A 19335-nucleotide genomic window follows, 5' to 3' on the forward strand; every position below is an offset into this window, starting at 1 on the left:
TTGCCACCTCCCTGCTAGGTGCTTAGAGCTCGCAAGCTGTTCAGCTGATTTGTTGCTAATAGCAACCACACGACAGCAATTTCCAGCCAGCTCTGCTGCTGGTGCCTCTTGTTACACCTCCTTTTTCTCCCGCAGACCGGGGTATCGTATCCTGCCGGCGCGGCATCTATTTGCCCCCACCCTTACGCGCAGCAGTTGAAGGAATCACGTGTGTGTGTTTTTGTGTGTTCGCTAGGTAACACACAAAGCTGATCTTCGCGGTCAAGATTTCAATATTGGCGTACCAACCTCTGCGCCTTATTAGCACAGACTCCGTTTACCTCGCATTGTCTGAGAGCATTGTTCTACATTACCAACGTGCGGATAGATCTCAGCTCTCTCTGGGCATGTTCTGTGTCTCTGGCTAGAGAGACATGAACAGTCTTCAGCCGCAACTCAAAATACACGCTCACACGTATTAATAGACACACAAAAAAGACCTAATTGGTTTCAGATCCTCAAAGTCATTTAAGGCTTCTTTCAGTTTTTGGAACACAACATCTTCTTCTTCTCTGTGTCTGCCCAAGCTCTGAAGGTTCTACAGGAAGCCAGTGATGTAACTATACCCACGTGGCTGCCTCTGTCTGAATAAAGTATTCCGGACTATGAGGTTATATTTGCTGGTTTCATTTATGTAAACTGACCTGTATTGTTCTACCTTTCTTTTAGTTTAGTTATATTTATTGCGTTACGTCGTTATTCTTATCCTTTCTCTGAATTAGTACTGTGACCGGGTACTAACTTCCACAAAGGAAATGTACATGATTCAACATCATTTACAAATTTCTGTTAAAATGCCAATGTTGCCTTTTCAAGTCATGAGAAAGGAATGACTCATTTCTAACGTGTCTGCAATTTCTTTAGGTTTCTGGCATCGGTCAATAAAACGTTTTTAAAATATGTGTATTTTAAAAGATTTTGTAAATTAAAATTATCGACAAAAATCTGAGAAGAGGACCCACAAAGTTATTCCTTTTAGGTATAGCTCAACATTTAGGGGGAAAATGGAATATTATATTGTTCTAATTGTACTTCTCTAATTGTACTACTTCTCTGTAAAATTAACTCGGGGGCCAAGCCAATGTTAAAGTTAATTAATGAAGTAAAATCACTCGTTGACTACATTTTAATATAGGAAACACTATGCCATGAGGGATCCCCAAGACCAATATATTCTTCGCTAAGAAAGCATTTAGTTTTCCGGACCCCATAAATATCAATCATAATTCACTTCGCTGCGGAAAAGTTATCAGTTGAAGTTAACAGCGTTAACCTTCTAAGCCACAGAGGAAATCCAGTGAGCGCTCTGCATCACCCTTTCCACCAAAGCCTCACACCGGCTAAGTGATGGCAACACTCTGCAACTAAAAAGTCATTTTGCGGACCTATCTGTGCACTCAAAGCAGTTACTAATAAGCTTAAACAAGCCTGGTTGCCAAGATAAGTTGTAAGTATAATGCAAGCAAATAAATACTACACAAGACTAATGAGTAGCAGGAATTCTGCTACATTATTGTAACTTTACATAATTCTAAGGAACATAGAAAATGTGATTTAGGAGCTGCAAGTTCTACCATCAACTTTTAAATCTTTCTCAGACACTGAAAGCACCTAACGGGTTGGCTTGAAGTCGAAAACAGGAGTCGTTAAGACTGTTGCATTTAGGTGGTAATACAAATCCAGGACAATATAATCCATAAACCTACCAACTAAATGTAACTCGATTTCAAGCAGTCTTGATATATTTCTCATTCTTTGTGAATATATAATTACCTATATAGCCCAAAGCAATTATGCCATTTAAATGATCCATATATGTGTGATGATTTTAGACTCCTTCCGTGAAAAAAAAGTTACCCCCAAACTTCTCACAATGTAATGACAAACACAATGTAAGCGATAAGAGGATATAAGAAATACTTACCTGATATACAGGGAACTGAACAACCTGTTGCAATTCATCCTCACTGACACAAGGAAGAAAGTAAAGCATGTGAAAAGTTCTTTTCTTCAGTGTTTCAAAAAATCACAGGCCAACAACAGCTGTGCTGTGCACTGAGTTGAAGTGAGTATTATCTCATTTTCTCACAAGAACTGCATCTTCTAATGAATCAAGGGACACGATGAAAGACCATCCATATTAATGTGAATTAGCGCGATTCACTTGAATAATGCTTGGGTTTCTTGTTTTATTTTAAACTGGAAACCAGTAATGCATCATGCTTTAACATGCCTAAGGCTACAGGTTTTCCATTATAAGCACTCATAAGCCATGCAATTAGGTCTGACAACCACGTCATTTCCATAAATGACTTTCTGTCTTGAGCACTTTTGCAAGAATCAATGATGTCTCTGCAGACTGAGTTTCTATACGATTTTTCGTAGTTTATTACTATCTATGTAAGTAGATCATCACAACGTACAGGAATGAAACAGAGCAGGAATATTTAGATATGTTTATTATTATAATTTTGGCTTCTTAATATCTATGAACACATGACTTGTTTATCCAGCCAAATCAATTATATCTGTAATGAACACTTCTACTTCTTTAAAAAACGTTGACCATAAATCATTAGTGTTTGTTTATTTTTGTAATTTAACGTAAGAACCCGAAATTAGAATGACGGAAATGTGTTTAACAGCTGTTGCCTTTGTCAAATACACATGGTGACAATTTCCCAAAATATTTTCTGTTGCAAGTGACCTCTTTGACAGTCTGATTTGATGAGTCCTATTTATTTTTTAGAGCGAAACAGACCGCCAGTTTTTTTTTTTTAAAGTAGAAGTTTTTGCACTAAATATTCATCGAAACACTTAGTTGATTGTGGTGGATAATGCTGTTAGTTTCAGTCCATTTTATTTTCAACTGAACAGATTTCACGGATTATTTATTAACATAATATAACTTTCTTAAAACCTGGGTAAACTTTGCTAAACTTTTAAATAAGGCTGAAAGAATAACTTCTTTCAACTGCAAGGTATTTACAGACCTTTCTTATTACTTATCAGATAACACGTTCGTGTCATGAGTGATATTTTTCATCGGACTTGTCACATTTAAAGCCTTAAAGAATAACAACAAAACAAACAACAGTTTCCAAAATCATGATGACATTTTGTTTTACATTTTGAGCTATATGACTTTATACTATCCATTAGAATTTGAAATACATCGGACTTAGAGTAACTTGGCCAATATTTGGATTGAATACTATATAAGTAAGAAGTTTTGTTCACAAATATTCAACTTATTTCGAATCACCATCAAAGGAATCTGGAGCACTATGTGCAACCTAGGTATATTAAAAGACTGTCAATCTTAATTTTACATTTCAATCATACTGTTTACTTTAGATGCTATAATGATGACCTCCGGGGTTATATTTATTTATAAATATAATCTTAGTTCTGAGAGATCAATTATAAAGTCAGACTCCAAATTTGTAAAGTAATTATGATACTTGGTGTGGAACTACTACTAATTCACAAACACCTTATCCTTCTAGTACTGGAGTTTTAATACCCTACGAGTCCAATGCAGTGACCAGGTTATCTAATAATTTAATATCGGGAGTCTTTTTTGACAAAATATGAATGTTGTAAAACACAAAGACAACAAGTTTCTGCCTTCATCAGGTATGCTCCTTGCTTACATCCCACTGGCATCTGTACATTACTGCATTGTCACCAACAAATACAACCTTTCTTACTGGTTTTAGTCCTGGATACCGCATTAGAAATTACCAAAAGCTATCAGAGAGACAACTCTATGCACCGCATTCAGCTCCCACACTGATAGCCTCATGCTTGGAATGAACTTTCTCCAGACATATGCAGTAAATAACTCCCGCTCTTTTAGAGGGGAAGAAATGGAATTTTCTCATAACCTCATTTTTGAATGGCAGAAGCCACGTGGGAACCCCCATTACTTAATTAGCTCCTGAAAAAGGCAATAGCTTTTATTCGAAATTACAATCAATTATTCTTTATTAATTAAGACATCAGCCCTCAAGTCTGTGTACGTGTGTACTTGTGCGTGTGCCCAGACAGCTACATGGTGTGTACACACATTGCATCGTCATAGGAAGCGAATCAAAAAAACAAAATTTATTTCTCGGCTGCACATGCGCGATGCGTGGCGCAGTCCCCTTGCCGGCTCAGCGTCGACACTTGCCCCAGTCTCATCAACCAGCTGCGCGCTGCTGCGGGGATTGGGGGGATTTTAATCTCAGTACAATTCTTGTAAAGGAAACAGAACAAAGTGCCCGCGCAGTGGCCTGACGGCGAAGGGCTCTATCTCATCGATCTGGCGACAAGGGGAGGGAAAAACGGCTCCGGAGCAAGCCGCGCGGTGAGCGCCTGTCGGCTGTGCTCCGAGGCGGCTGCTCACGCTCCGTTCCTGCCTGCGGGGAGGCTGGGGGAGCCGATCTGGTCGCGCCCCGCCGGAGCCTGGGAGGAGGCCCGGCCTGCCGGCTGCGCGCAGACCCAAACTCGCGTGCCGCTGCGCACCCTCAGGTGGACGGAAAGTGCTCGGTGGCGGGGAGAGGCTCCGGCTCCTTCCCCCGCCCCTGACGGCTGGCCGGAGCTTCTTAGCCTGCGCAAATGGAGCAAGTACAGTATGTTTCCAGTGACGTGCCCGAGAGCACAGGGCGGGGGACTCCCGGCGCCGGTAAAGGGCGAGAGTTATGACTAAACGGGTCTGTTGGAAGTACAAGTAGCCCTCGGGGTGCACACACACACAAAAACCCCCCTGCTTCCCCCCTCCGCCAGCGGCTGCCTGTGGGTGACACACACAACAAGCGGGTCTATAACGATAAACACCCCCCCCCCGCCCCCAGCTTTCCCAACGAACAGAAGAGGCGTTTCCCCAGCGGCTTAGCAGCAGCAGTTGGAAGCCACCCCAAGTTGTTCCTTGCTGAGCAGTCAGCCAAGAGTCGCCACGATGGAGATTTATTTTCTATACAAGACACTCAGTGGAGCAGCGGCTGCTTTGCCAGCCAAGTGGTTGGCAGCAGGTCGCCTGCCAATCCCAAATGTGGGATTAGCGAGGTCACCAAAACTAGCCGCAGCCGCCGCGTACGCGCTGGATCGCTGCCGGCAGCAGAGTCCTCGGCAGAAGACAGCAGCGCCGGCGTGCCGAAGTCACCCCCTGTGCGTGTCGCCAGGGGCCAAGCTTGCAGCGGAGCTAAGGATTTAGTAGGCGCCGCCGGGCAGTTTCTTTGTCTCCATACGGAATCACCTCCGACTCGGATGCTCCTCGTAATACAGACTTTGCTCGGGCGGCGAAGTGAAACGAGGAGGGGCCGAGCCTGAAACCATTCACTACCCCCACGTAGTGCTGTGCTTGCTGATGCGCGCAGTGCCGCGGAAGTCCCCGAGAGAGCCCAGAGCGACAGACCTTAGGCTGGGGAGAGTCTCCAGGGAACGCCCGCGGGAGCGGTCTCTTGGGGTGCAGCTCTTGTGAGCAACAAGAGCCAGGTCTATACGCTGCTTACGGCAGAGCCGCCCCCGCCTTTCGGTCCTCCCCAAACTCCCCCGATTTCCCAGGGCTCCAGGGAGCCTTGAACTCTGGGGGAGGCGGTGCGTGGGGGTGCGTAGCTGCGCCCGCCTGGCGCCTCGAACAGCTCGGTTCCATTCCTCCCTGCTTGTCCAAGGGGACTTTCTCTTCTCCGGCTTGGGGCTATGGCTTTAACTCCCGGCTGCTTGGTAGAGAGCAGCGTGCAAACGCAGAGGCTGCCGATTTCCTTTTTAAAAAAATTAATGTTTTCAAACTGGATTAATTCTTTAATCCAGTTACAGAGAAAGGAGGGGCAAAGGAAAATTATTTCCGAAGCTGAAATCTTTTTTGTGAAGACCTTAAACAGTTGCAGGAGACCCAGCTGGGCTTTGTTAAAATGCCATTTGAGTTCTTGTGAGATATTGATTTTCACTAAACACATTACTTTTTCATGCCCTCCAATTAATAAAGTGGAGAGAAAACCCAGAAGTAATGAAAGCAAACAGGGTTTTAAATTAAAACACAAAAGTAGACCTGCTAAATCTCACTCTGTTGAGGGGGTGAGAGATCCCTTCATTTAAGATTCATTTTAAAGCAGCATTTAAAGGCTTTCCCTCGGGGGAGGAAGGATTTTGCTGTGGCTTTCACTGAAGCATTTAAAATCTCATAACTTTATGAAATCTTTCTTCTCTGGAGTCTAGCACAAGGAGAAACAGTGGTGGAGAGGTTTTCCTTATAGGTCGTGAACACAGTGAATTTCAAATGAAGCTGAGGGTCTTCAGCACCTCTTAAAATCAGACCCCGTGTGTATGTATAGAAGACAGAAATGTCTGTATTATCATACATATACTACATTGACTAAAAATGACTCTCTCTCTCTCTCTCAATATATATATAAAACCTAAATCTTGCCACTTAAATATATAGGTGAAATACAAGTGATTTTATATATCACACATTATATATATATACACAGCAAATTTTAGGTGACAAATCTGAGGAATTGTCCCAGATTGAGGTGTTGTTAGCGGAGGTTTTGGAACAAACTGATAAACAGTAATAAGTCACTAGGATCAGACAGTAGTCACCCAGGAGTTCTGAAGGAACTCAAATATGAAATTGCAGAAATACTAACTGTGGTATGTAATTTATCTTAAATCAGCCTCTGTACCAGATGACTGGTGGATAACTATAATGTGACACCAACTTTTTAAAAGGTGTCCTGGTAATTAAAGGCCAATAAGCCTGTACCAGGTAAACTGGTTGAAACTATTGTAAAGAACAGAATTATCAGACACCTAGATGAACATGATTTATTGGGGAAGAGTCACATGGCTTTTGTAAAGGGAAATCATGCCTCACCAATCTTAGAATCCTTTGAGGGTGTCAACAAACATGTGGACAAGTCTGATCCAGTGGATATAGTGCACTTGGACTTTCAGAAAGACTCTGACAAGATCCCTCACCAAAGGTTCTTAAGCAAAGTAGGCAGTCATGGGATAAGAAGAAGGTCCTCTCACTGATCAATAACTGATTAAATGATAGGAAACAAAGGGAAGGAATTAAAAAATGGTCAGTTTTCATAGTAAAGGGAGGTAAATAGTGAGGTCCCCCAAGGATCTGTACTGGGACCTGTGCTGTTCAACATATTCATAAGTGATCTGGGAAAGGGAGTAAACAGTGAAGTGGAAAAGTTTGCAGGCCATACAAAATTACTCAAGATAGGTTAGTTAAGCCCAAAGCTGACTGCAAAGAGGTATAAAGAGATCTCACAAAAACTGAGTGCCTGGGCAAGAAAATGGCAGGTGAAATTCAGTGTTGATGAATGCAAAGTAATGCACATTGGAAAGCATAATCCCAACTATGCATACAAAATGGAGGGGTCTAAATTAGCTGTTAACACTCAAGAAAGAGATCTTGGAGTCATCATGGATAGTTCTCTGAAAACATCTTCTCAAAGTGCAGGAGCAGTCAAAAAAACTAACAGAATTTGGTACCATTAGGAAAGGGATAAATAATAAGACAGAAAATATCATAATGTCACTATAGAAATCCATGGTATGACCACACTTTGAATATTGCAGGCAATTCTGGTTTCCCAATCTCAAAAAAGATATATAAGAATTGGAAAAGGTACAAGGAAGGGCAACAAAAATAATTAGGGGTATGGAACAGCTCCATGTGAGGAGAGATTAAAAAGACTGGGACAGTTCATCTTAGAAAAGAGACAACTGAGCGAGAGACAATAGAGGTCTATAAAATCATGACTGGTGAGGAGAAAGTGAATAGGGAAGTGTTCTTTATCCCTTCATATAACACAAGTATCAGGGGGTACCCAATGAAATTAATAGGCAGCAGGTTTAAAACAAACAATAAAGTACTTTTTCCACACAAGACACAGCCAACCCGTGGAACTCTTGCCTGGGGATGTTGTGAAGGCTAAAAGTATAAAGATTCAAAATAAAGTTAAATAGGCTCATGAAGGATAGACCCATCAGTGGCTATTAGCCAAGATGGTCAGGGACACAACCCCATGCTCTGGATGTCCCTAAACCTCTGACTGCTAGAAGCTGGAACCAGAGGACTGGGGATGGATCACTGGGTTAATTTCCCTGTTCCGTTCACTTGCTCTGAAGCATTTGGGTCGGGCCACTGTCAAGACACAGTATACTGGGCTAGGTGGACCATTGAGCTGACTCATTATGGCCATTTTATGTTAATTAATGTGTTTGTGTTCCACAAAACACACAAAGGCAAACAGGTAATGGGGAGACAGCTTTTCTTCTAGGGAAAAAAAAAGGCAAATAAATAAATGAAAGCTATAAGGATGTGATAAAACCCATGATATGGTGTCTATGCCACTATATATAGTATAAAGACATGCCATACATTTTATGCTGGATATGTAATATGTCCGCTAGGACAGCCGGATCCTGCATTTACACACTTGTTTAACTTTATGCCCAGCGCAGTGTCTCTACCGTCTATCGCTGCTAACAGACCCCGCAGCCAGCAGGTTCATTGCGCTTTCCCCGCTAACCGCCCCCCACGGATCTGCGTGGCAGGTTTGAGCAGCCAAACATCCGCACGCTCTGCGCCCATGGCCCCGCCCGCGTGCGCGACGTGTCGCGAGGGGAGCAGCTCCGCGCGCTGGGCTGCGGGGTCAGCCGCCTGATGTCACAATCCGGCGGAGGCGGCTCCCGCCCCCTCCTCCCCCAGCCGGCGCCCGGCTTCCGTTTGGTTACCTAGGAGAAGGTACACACTGCGGCGCGGCCCTGCTCCTCGGCCCCGCCGGCAGCGTCAGGGGGTTCGCGCCCCGCGCCCGCAGCCCAAGTCGAGAGCGCCAGGGGCCCCTTCAGCCCCGTTCATTGGCTCGGGAGCTTCACCGCCGCCCGGAGCCATGAGCCAGAGGCAGGTCTTACAAGGTATTTATTTGGGGGGCCGGCGCAGCGAGCCCCTGGCCCTGGCCGTGTGCGGGGCGGGAGGGACTGGCCCGGCTCGGGATCTCTAAGGCGCCACAAGGGCTCCTCGTTGTTCATGCTAACTCCGTCCCCCCTCTGCCACTTGCAGTTTTCGAGCAGTATCAAAAAGCCCGGACTCAGTTTGTTCAAACGGTCGCTGAACTGGCTACCAGGTCACAGAACATCGAGACTCTCCAGAATGCAGGTAACGCGCTTCCTTTCTTCCGCCGATCGGGGCCTCAGCCCCCCGGGCAGGCTCCCGCCCGCAGCGCGTGCCGGGGGTGACTCGAACCAGTCTGCACTTCGGCTGTTTGCGCCTTAAGGCCGGTCTGCATTTGCTTATCGAACTGATATGCCCCCAGCAAAGGAACCCCAAGCGGTGTGGCTGCATGATTCCCGATCGCTATGCCAGGAAACGAGAGAAAGGGAGGAGGCTCAGACTCCCCCACCCAGGAACGAGTCGCTAGTTAACCGTTTTTACTTCCCTCCCTCCCCTACTGCAGTTTTATGAAGGTTTTTATGAAGTTTTATGAAGAGCGCAGGTGTTACATTTAAGGAACAAATGCTAGGGTTTACAGAGTGCTACTATCTAACTTGTGTGTTTAAACTATTGATGGTAGATCGGAAAGGAATGGTAGGAGGTTAGCATTTTACTTTGCCATTATAACGGTGTCTGACAATGTTGGAGTAGAAATATTGATCTCATTGACAGAGGTGAAGAGAAAAACTTTGCAGCTTTACAGGAATACTTTAAAATATAAATGGTTCCTGTTAAGTTCACAAAAGCTAAAAGTTTTTTAGGCACAGTGTGCTGACTGAGAAAATAAAATATCTGTAATTTTTAAATATTCAGCATATATCTGTGGAATTCTTCTGGAGACAGCTCAAGACTTTTTGTTTTGTTTTTGTTTTACCTGTTGCTTAGGTTTCCAACTAATCAACATGTAGGTACTGTATAGTGCTCATTGCAATCATATTTGGGCACCCTGTCTGTTGTATCTTCTTGGGTGAAATTTGGAAGTTTAACTATACTCTTGGATTGCACACACATATTGTCTTGCTTGACTGCAATTTTATTTCTAATTTTTTTAAGACTATGGATACCTATGATATGATCCCCTACAAATTCCAATTTATTTGTATTTTAAAGAAAAATTTGGCAGTATAAATGAACTTTTTTATTTTATAAATAAAATTGTATTTGGAAGCATGAGGAATCATTAATAAATGGACTTTTAAATGAGGCTAGCTGTGATATTGTAAAGCAAAATCCTACTCAAACGGTAAGCAGGTATATATTGTGCTATTTGTTTATAAATTGTTGAATGCTTTCAGCCTCTGATGTGTTCTTCAACCACCCAGAAATTCAGACTTATTGCTATTCTGGAATTTAATAAACCAAAATAAGAATAGTAAGGCATGTGAACTGATGAACAGTACAACCTGACAACTTATTTTATGGTATTGATAAACTAATTAGAATACTGTAAGCATTTTGTATTAAATACTTGTTTTCCAAGTCTGTTAAACCAGTAGTTTTCCTGAAATGCGATAGACACAAAGAAAACATGTACAACTCGATTAATAAATTTTGAACCAAACCATATCACTATACCTAAGTTCTTGTTAAAGAAAGGTTGGGCTTGACTGTGCAAATGATCCATGAAGGGAACACCCATTAAGTAAGCCTTTTATAGTATTATATGACTGTGTATACCTCTTGATTTTGTCTTCCACACAACATGATCTTGGTGTCCTTACTGATGCAATTTGTCCTCATTTCTGAAACAGGACAGTTTGCTTGAGTATGAATTACTCATGATTAAGGGATTTGGGATCAGGCCGAATATTTTAACAAATTGTATTTCTTTTGGAAACAGTTCTGCAAACTATTCAAGTCAGGATCAGGCCTTATATTTGCTATTTAAAAAAATGACTAAAGAAAGTTATTGTTTTCAGAGAGTGAATAAAAAATCCCAACTAATCAACCAGATCAAACCCACCAACCAAACAAAACACCCCTAACCTCCAAGCACAGTTATACTCTACTTTGTTATTTTAAAACACTTGTGATTGATTAACTTAGTGTAAAGCTATTTGGCTAGTTGAAATTCTGATCACTTTACAAACTGGAAGGAAGAAGTGCAATGTCTCTACAACTAACTAACAATTAGAAAAAGAAAATATCAAAACAGCTTTTTTGAACTTAAGTAAAATGAAAACAATGATATGGTTTAGATGAACAATAACTAATTTTAAAAAATAGGAAATGGGTTTAATGCACTAACTAGCATTTCACTTCAATGTCCTGAGGTCAAATAGTAGACTAGCTCAGGGGTTCTCACAACAAATTTTTTGGTGGCCTCAGAGAGCAGCTATCAGCTCTTGCTTGTGGCTGCTATGACAATTTTTCTTAAAATACTTAATTAATTTTAGGAAAAACAAATAAATATGCACGTATAAATGTCCAAATCATTGTAATTTATTTATGTAGGCTTTTTTTGCACACTCAATAATAAAAATAATGTACAGTTGTCCCTATTCTTTACTGGACCTAAATAGAATAGAAACACAAATAAGGTGCTTTGCATGTTTTGCTTTTTTTGGTTGATTTTTTTTTTTAGACTTGATAGCCAGTAAGTCTACTATTGTGAAAGTGATATTTGTATATTTGTTAATATCACTTTGCACAGCAGACTTACTCATCCTCGGCAAGTTGGGGGACAAATTAAACCCTGGATGGGGAGGTGGGTACGGAGACAGGGGGGCCAGGGGTGATGCGGGACTGGATGGGAGGATGGAGGAGGGAGCGGGGGTCAGGGTGATGGTGGGGCGGGGGGTGAGTCCGGGTCTGAAGCCTTGGGTCCTGCTGCATGGGTGGGGGCTGGAGGCAGTGGGGGCCAGTGGTGAAGTGAGGAGGGTGAGCCCGGGGCCAGAGCCCAAAGCCCTGTGGCTGGGGAACAGAGCCTGCTGCCGTAGGGACAGAGCCTTCTGCCCACCACTGAAGGGCTGAAGCCAAAGCCCAAGGCCCACCACCCCCAGGAAGCTGGGGAACTCACACTGGTTGCCTGCTCCTCCAGTGTTTGTGGCTTCAGAAGGAGGCAGGGTCCAAGCCCTGCTGGTGACCCCGGGGTAGGGGCCGCTGCTATGCTCCCCTTCCACCCCCCCAGTCACCACCCAGGAGGCTGTGGCTGCAAGAATAGCCCCTGGTGACTGCATGTGGCCACGGTGGCCGTGTTTGAGAAACGCTGGACTAGCTTACAAGTGAAAACAATGACTCAATACTGCACCCACTGACATAAATGGAAGCAGGACTGGGGGATGAGTTTCATAGTTTTATCCTAGTTTCCACTTGTGCGCATCATAAAACCATCAAGCAAATTGGCATGATTCAGCCTGTTGACAGTTTCTGTTCAAAATAGGCCCAGGACTGGGATATCTGAAGTACTCCAGTTCAGTATTCCAGTTCTTTTTTCTTTTCTAAAATATGTGTTCTAGGAATTATTTTGGGGAAGTCCTATGGCCTGTGTTATACAGGTCAGACTAGATGATCACAATGGTCCCTTCTGGCCATGGAATCTATGAGGGGCCTGATACTGTATTTGTTGTGCAGCCAAAATTCCTACTGAGTTTTGGCTGGACATTGAATGCAGGATCAGGCCCCAGCCTACTGGTATATTGGAACAGCAATGCACAATGTTTGGGTGCCAGACCTGTTTCAGTTTAGTCCTGTTACTCCTGTTTCATAAGTTTTAAATTTTCTCTCAAATTTTTAGATAAGAAAAATATTTGCAATGATAGTTTTTGTATAATTTTTTTTAAACTGCTGACATTCACAGACATTAAAAACAAAACCTGAATTGCTCCTTGAAAACCAATTCATAATCATATGATTGTAACAACGGCTGTTGGTATTGAAATACTTCAGCAAGTGTCAAAGTGTCAAATGCACAATTTCTAAAACTGAATGTGGTTAATTGCTTAAAAAAAAAGAACTAAGAACCATATTTTGAGGCATTGTTGTCTAGCAGACAACTGTCATGTCTTTTTTGGTGATCCTGCTATATGAAGCTGTTTCTAATGAAACAAGGGGAGAGGGCAATTCCTTTATTACATAAGAATGAAACCATTCTGTATACACTTAAAAGTTGTCTCTTTGCTTATCTTTGTAAATAAAGCTCATTGTTTAAAACAGAGAACTGTTTTAAGAAGATGTAGCACTGGATCCTGAAAGATGCTGGCTGTCTAAACTTCCATTGATTTTAACAGGAGTTGAGGGTGCTTGTCACCTTACAGGAGAGGGCCCCATACTGAATTTAAAGGACTGTCAGGCCTGATCCTGCTCCCAGTGAAGTAAATGGCAATTTTGCCATTGAATTAAATTTGAGCAGCATTGGGCCTTTAAATAACTTACTTTACATCAGTCAGTGTAGAAATCCTTAGCAATAAATACATGAAATTTCCTAATGTCAGTTCAAAAATGAAATACAGTTTGAGAGGGCTCTTGCTCTTTATAAAACAGTGTCCTTGATCAAAAGCACCCAAGCTGGAGATGTTATTTTTAAAAATTTTGATTATACTTCAAGCACCACTTATCTAGTATCATAATAGATGCCATTTGAGGAGGCATGTGAACTAATAGTGAGTAACAAGAAATGCAATATCAGTGGCAACTGTATTGTGGTAGTAGATAGATAATAATACTAACAGTGTAATTGAATTTAAAATATAATGGCTCAGATTGAACTCCTAAATCTGCGTACACAGATCTCCACCACCTTTTGCACAAAAACAGGGTCAGTGCCGGTGCTTAATTTGTAATGAAAGAGGTGTGGGGGCTCAAGCAATTCATTTACTTTTGTAACTGACACACCAAACTAGGAGGTGCCAGGGCTCAGCCCTGGCATAAATTAAACACTGTTTAATGCCCTTAGCAGCACAATTTTCCCCTTTCAGACTTTGTGGAGGCCTTTCAATATGGTCTGGGCTCCATACTAGTGGAGACTGGGGATGTGTTTATGCTGCAACTTGGAGTGAGCCTCCCAGCTTGGGTAGACAGACTCGTGATAGCAGGCGTCAACCTAGTGTGTTAAAAGTAGCAGTGTGGACGTTGTGGCTCTGGTGGAGACTCGGGCTAGTCACCCAAGCTTAGACCTATGGTGTCAGGTGGGCTTGAAAGCCCAAGCGGCATCGTCCACACTGCTATTTTAAGCACACTAGCTTGTGCACCTCTGTCTACCCTCACTGGGAGGTTTGCTGTCAGCTGCAGCCTACGCATACCCTGGGAGGGCTGAAGGGAAGATACATATCTTCCCACCCCGAATACACGCATACCTTCTGGACTTTGTGGCGAATTCTCAGTAAAGACAATATAGCGCCGGCTGTATTATTCTGTCTGCAGAGCCCCCACCCCCAATCCTGTAGCCACAGTTGAGTTAGGGGCCATTACAGATAATGCTTCATGCAGGTGACTCTGGCTTTCCTCTGATACCCACATTTGGTGCAGAGTGTGCCAAGTTTGGAGGCTACCCTATGGCTTCTTCCATGGGGGAGCAGTTCCCCTCTGGGACCGTGAGAGATCATTGCGAGAGAACCTTCACAAAGATTTCCTCCAATAGAGCTCCTTCCTGTATGTGTGCTTTCTTGCTGGCCATTGATGTTTTTGTGAATGGGTCTACTCACATGAGTAAGTGCTACTGATTACTCAAGATGAGTAAATGTTGCAGAATTGGGCCTTTTAATTCATAATTAATGCACATGTCTGGAAAGGCAAAAAAATCCTCCCCCAGAAAACCTGCGTCAACTGGTAAATGTGTAACTGAGACACTGAAAAACAATTCACTTATCAAATTTCATTCTAGTGGGCTGGGATTTATGGAAGAAATCTGTTTTGATGTTAATACTTTTACACATTTCTTTTAAAAATAAATCTGTTCCTTTGGCAGGCACAACCCATGAATTTTGGTATCAGAATGAATTATTAAAAGAAAAACAATGATTTCAAATATTAGAAATTGCATGTTTTCAACAATAATTAAAGATGGACTTGAATCCGCCCCTCCACCCCATGTGATCCAAACTTCTACCTGCCTTGAACTTTGGGATAGTTTGGAATCAAGTCTGAACTTTTGGCACAGGCCCATTTCTACTAGTGAAAATCTTATTCACTGTGAGCCTAATTCTGCCATCCTCACTCATCCTTCCTTAGAAGTAGAATATTCCGCAAGTAGTCCCACTGGAATGAATGGGATTACTTGCTGGGCAATTTGATATTCAATAAGAATAAGTACAGCGGAATCAGGTTCTATGAGTTTAGTGGTTTCTTAATTTCTGGAATCTGGTTCTGTACTCTCACCTTCAGCTTGAGTGAGAATTTAAGTTATAATACATTTTCTTGCAGTGGAGCTTGCACTGATGAGGGTTGTTGCTCTTAATTATGAAGTTAGACATCCAGTTGGAATTAAGAATCAGTTTTATTTCACTGACTGAAATGGCCTCAAAGCCAACAGACTAAGGAACAATTCTTGCCATCCTTTCTCATGGCTAGATCATGCCCTTCCGAATAAAGGCTCTGGGTGGCTAGGAGTTGGGTAGAAAACTGAGGGTGGAATTTGAGAATTTGAAAAATGGAATTTGAGAGGCAGTGTAGTCCAGTGGATAGAGAACTGGATAAGGAATTGGGAGACCTGCTGCCGACCTGCTGGGTGACCTGTGCAAGCCACTTTACCGCTTTGTGCCTCTGTCATGTCTATTCAGACTATAAGCTCTTCAAGACAGTGGCTGTGTCTTATCTGTTTCTACAGGGTCAAGTGTGATTGGGTGTGGGGCTTGAGGTCAGTTGAGACTTCTAGGCACTACTGTAGTACAAATATTAAACATTTCCAGCTCTCTATTGGTAGGGTGGTTTTTCTAGAGAGGGCTGAGTGCATGGCCAGAAAAGGATAGTGAGTACATAGAGTGCAGAGAAAGGAGGATGTACACAGGAAGCTTGAATGGTTTACTCAAAGCCACATAGGAAGCTCATAGCAGACCTGAGATAGAGTCAAGATCTCCTGAGTTCCAGTCCACTATCTTAACAACAAGACCATCCTCCTTTCTTTTCTTTTTGAGTTTCAGGTGTTCTCCCCCAAGCAGTAGAAAGAACCAAACAAAGGCTGCTGTCTGTGGCAGACTACTCTTTGTTTGGCTACAGAGTCTTGGAAAGGAAAACCTGGAACCTGTAGCTACCCTGAAGGCTTTTCCCTGGTAAAGTTAGGCAGCAGCCAACACTTGCCTGCTGAAATGAGGCAAATCAGGCTTTTGCACAACACCACCACTTGAAATGTGTGAGTTAAAGGTGATTCAGTTTATAAAGGCTATAAGGTTTCTTTGAAACAAAAATGATGAATTAGAAACTGTGGATAGAAAGGGGAGTCATTCCCTGTCCAAGGTCAGTCACTGTGAGGTTATGTAAGGGAGAATATTTGCCTACTGTTCTTAGTTACTTCATCTCTGAATAGCTAATAGGATCTCTTCAAAGACAAATCTAGACTGTTGGTATATGTAGCATACTTTGTTGTTATTCTTTACTTTCTACATTGCTGCATGCAAACAAAAGTTAGAGAATTCATGAATAAAGTTTTCCTGCCTCTGTAACAAGAGAGGTATCTACAGCAAGTCCAAAAAGCAACCCCCTATCAAAGCTCTATAGTAGGGCACTGCTACTTCCAGTTCTCTGTCTGCTCCTTCTGTTTCTACATAGGAATTAATTCAGCTATCCCCGAAATGGGCGGTAGTGGTGAAATGAAGAGCTCCCTATTCTTATTTGGCTGTGTGCCAAAACATTCTGCCCCTCCCCCCCATCCAGTAATTTTTTTCTTGTTCAGTTCCACATACTTGGGTCTAGTGGTGGCAGTCCTCTGTAAGATGTCTTCCTTTCCATCTCTGGTCATCTGTATTTGTGGGGCAAGGAGATAATGTTCTTCAGGCTACTTCCTTTCTATGGCTGAGTTCTATTTTGGAGCTCAGTCAGGAAAAGGTGATATGGGTCTTTTATGCTTGTTCCCTCAGTAATCATCTAGGGAAGAACCTTCCCCATCCCAATGAACCAAACGGCAGCAATTCGAAGTAGATTGAATCTTCTCTGTGAAGGATTTGGTTTTGCTTCTGTTCTATTCAGGTTCTTATGTTGAGCCCATCATCATGGTATCTGAGTACCTTCCAGAAGAAAGAAGACTAGTATCTGTTGTGTGCTATGTGTTGCTTAGCAGGAAAGTAAGGGTGAAAAAGAAAGTTTTGCATTTTCACCAGAATGTGATGAGCATTGTTGATTGACATTCATGTTAGCAATGTTTGTGCCAAAAATGACCTGATGCACTTGCTTTGAAGAGGTAAGTAGATTGTGTAGTCACCAAAGCCTCCTGAGCATGCTGTGGGATCGTTCCTAAGTGGGCACTAGTAATGTTGTAATAAAAAGGGAGAATGTGCAGAAAAGCAATGGAGGATGTACTGGGATTAACAGACATGGGCAATGTGAGTTGTGTTGGAATAGGAATAGTAACCTTTCTTCTCTTAAAGGCACAGACTTGTTAAACTGTGTAGTATTTTATGTTATACAAAAAACATTTTTAATCTTAAAGAGGGTGTCTGTGTCCATATACATTCTATGATAGGTTCCCCTAGCAGGTAAGCACAAATATGTGTTTTGTTGTTTGTTGGACAGGACCTAGCTAAAACTGCAGCAGAACTGATACTATAATTCTAGTACATGGTCTCTTTCTACTTCTCTCTGCTGTGCTGGGGCAATGTCCGATCCCAGTTGCTCTGATATTGTAGCTAAACTTTTTTTTTAAACTATTTTTTCCCTTCCCCTTTTGGCAGCTATTGGTTTCAATGTGGGAAGGGAGGGAATGGAAATTGGCTTGTGTGGAGGTATGTATCTGGTGTACAAACCTGGATGGGGAGGGGCAGGAGTGGTGGTGACAACTTGTTCCCTCATGTACAGAATCCCTGATTCCTTCACATGCTTATACTTGTGAGTGGTTCCATTGAATTGCATGAGACTACACCTGTGTAAAGTTACTCATGTGCATAAGTGTTCACAAAATCAGGGTCCTAGATTGTCTGGGAAGCAGTAGCCAGCTGGAATATATAGACCTTGTATTAGAGGGCTAGCAGGGCCTTGACACTAATAGTGAGAGAGCTATTACCATGGTCTTACAGGGAGAATAGCCACAAGCCTTATTGCTTTTTAAATTAATGTAAAAGTTCTTACTTATGTTTAAAAAGCAAACCAAACTTAAAGTATCCTTACTGTTGGGCTGTATAGCCTAATATGTGTGTCCATATATTTGTAAAATGAGGAGGTAGTTGGGAGTTTCTTATGTCTAAATGTTGCACTGCTGTTCTAATTTTATGCTTTTCTTTTTAAAGTTAATGTTACAATTATTTTGATTCAAATTCTACAGATTCCCATGGGGTGCTGGTTGGAACATTTTTGGGAGATACAGGGTGTGGACTTTGCTGTAGATGAGGATGAGGGGGGAAATCAAGAGACTGTTGGAGTTGCTGCTAAGTACTGGCATGTTAAGGGAAGGAGCATGTATAATGGGTCATTTGATTTCAGTGGGGCTGCTTGCATGAGTAAGGATTGCTTGAGTGAATAACGGTTGCAGAATTGGTGTCCAAGGAGCAGTTCTGTCCAAGGAGTCTGCTCCCATTGAAGTCACTGGAAAAACTCCCATCGACTTCAGTGGGAACAAGGTTGAGTCCACCCTCCAAAAGGAAAGTCTTCCTTTGTGGCAGGCTGATCTGCCCTTTGCAGACAGAGCTGTCATCACCAAAAGCTGTGGAAAAGGAGGTAGATGCCTTTGCTCTTTTTACAGCCAAGATTGAGGTTAAAACTTGCACTTCAGAGGAGAATTTACAACCTCTAAGTAACCAAATTGAAACATATATATGGAGAGTATAAAACTATTTAACGAGTGCTAGTCAGAGAAATGCTCTGGCACACAATAAATGAGAAATCATAGGATGTGGGGGGACTTTTTTTGAGGAGTGGATTTTTAAGAGGGATCTCAGATCACTGATAGGATCTAGACCAGGAGAATCAAGCTCATTGTGCAGAAGGGTCCAGCTTTTGCTTTTAACCATGGCCTGTGGGTATAGTATAGCTTTAGAACTATATACTGTCCTTAGTGAATCTCCCACTGTTGTCAATACAAGGTTTACATGAAGATCAAGAATACAATATGGCTGCTTTGAGTTCAAACAACAACAAAACTTTTATTCAATACCTTTTGTCTCATTGATATATCACTCTGGGAAAATATGTTCTCCTCTATGACCACCACTATT

General features: G+C 42.3%; 1 protein-coding gene across 1 annotated transcript in view; it reads left to right on the forward strand.

Moving 5' to 3' along the window:
- The first annotated feature begins 8717 nt into the window (after window positions 1-8717).
- The window catches only part of SPAG6 (sperm associated antigen 6), a 43000-nt gene continuing 32382 nt past the window's right edge, over window positions 8718-19335 (forward strand). Inside the window, exons 1-2 of the mRNA XM_073334224.1 lie at window positions 8718-8964; window positions 9110-9205. Of these exons, the coding sequence (XP_073190325.1) occupies window positions 8940-8964; window positions 9110-9205 (121 nt within the window). The 5' untranslated portion in view covers window positions 8718-8939. The remainder of the gene's footprint in view (window positions 8965-9109; window positions 9206-19335) is intronic.

Source organism: Lepidochelys kempii, chromosome 2 (assembly GCF_965140265.1).
Source record: "Lepidochelys kempii isolate rLepKem1 chromosome 2, rLepKem1.hap2, whole genome shotgun sequence".
NCBI classification, from domain to species: Eukaryota; Metazoa; Chordata; order Testudines; family Cheloniidae; genus Lepidochelys; species Lepidochelys kempii.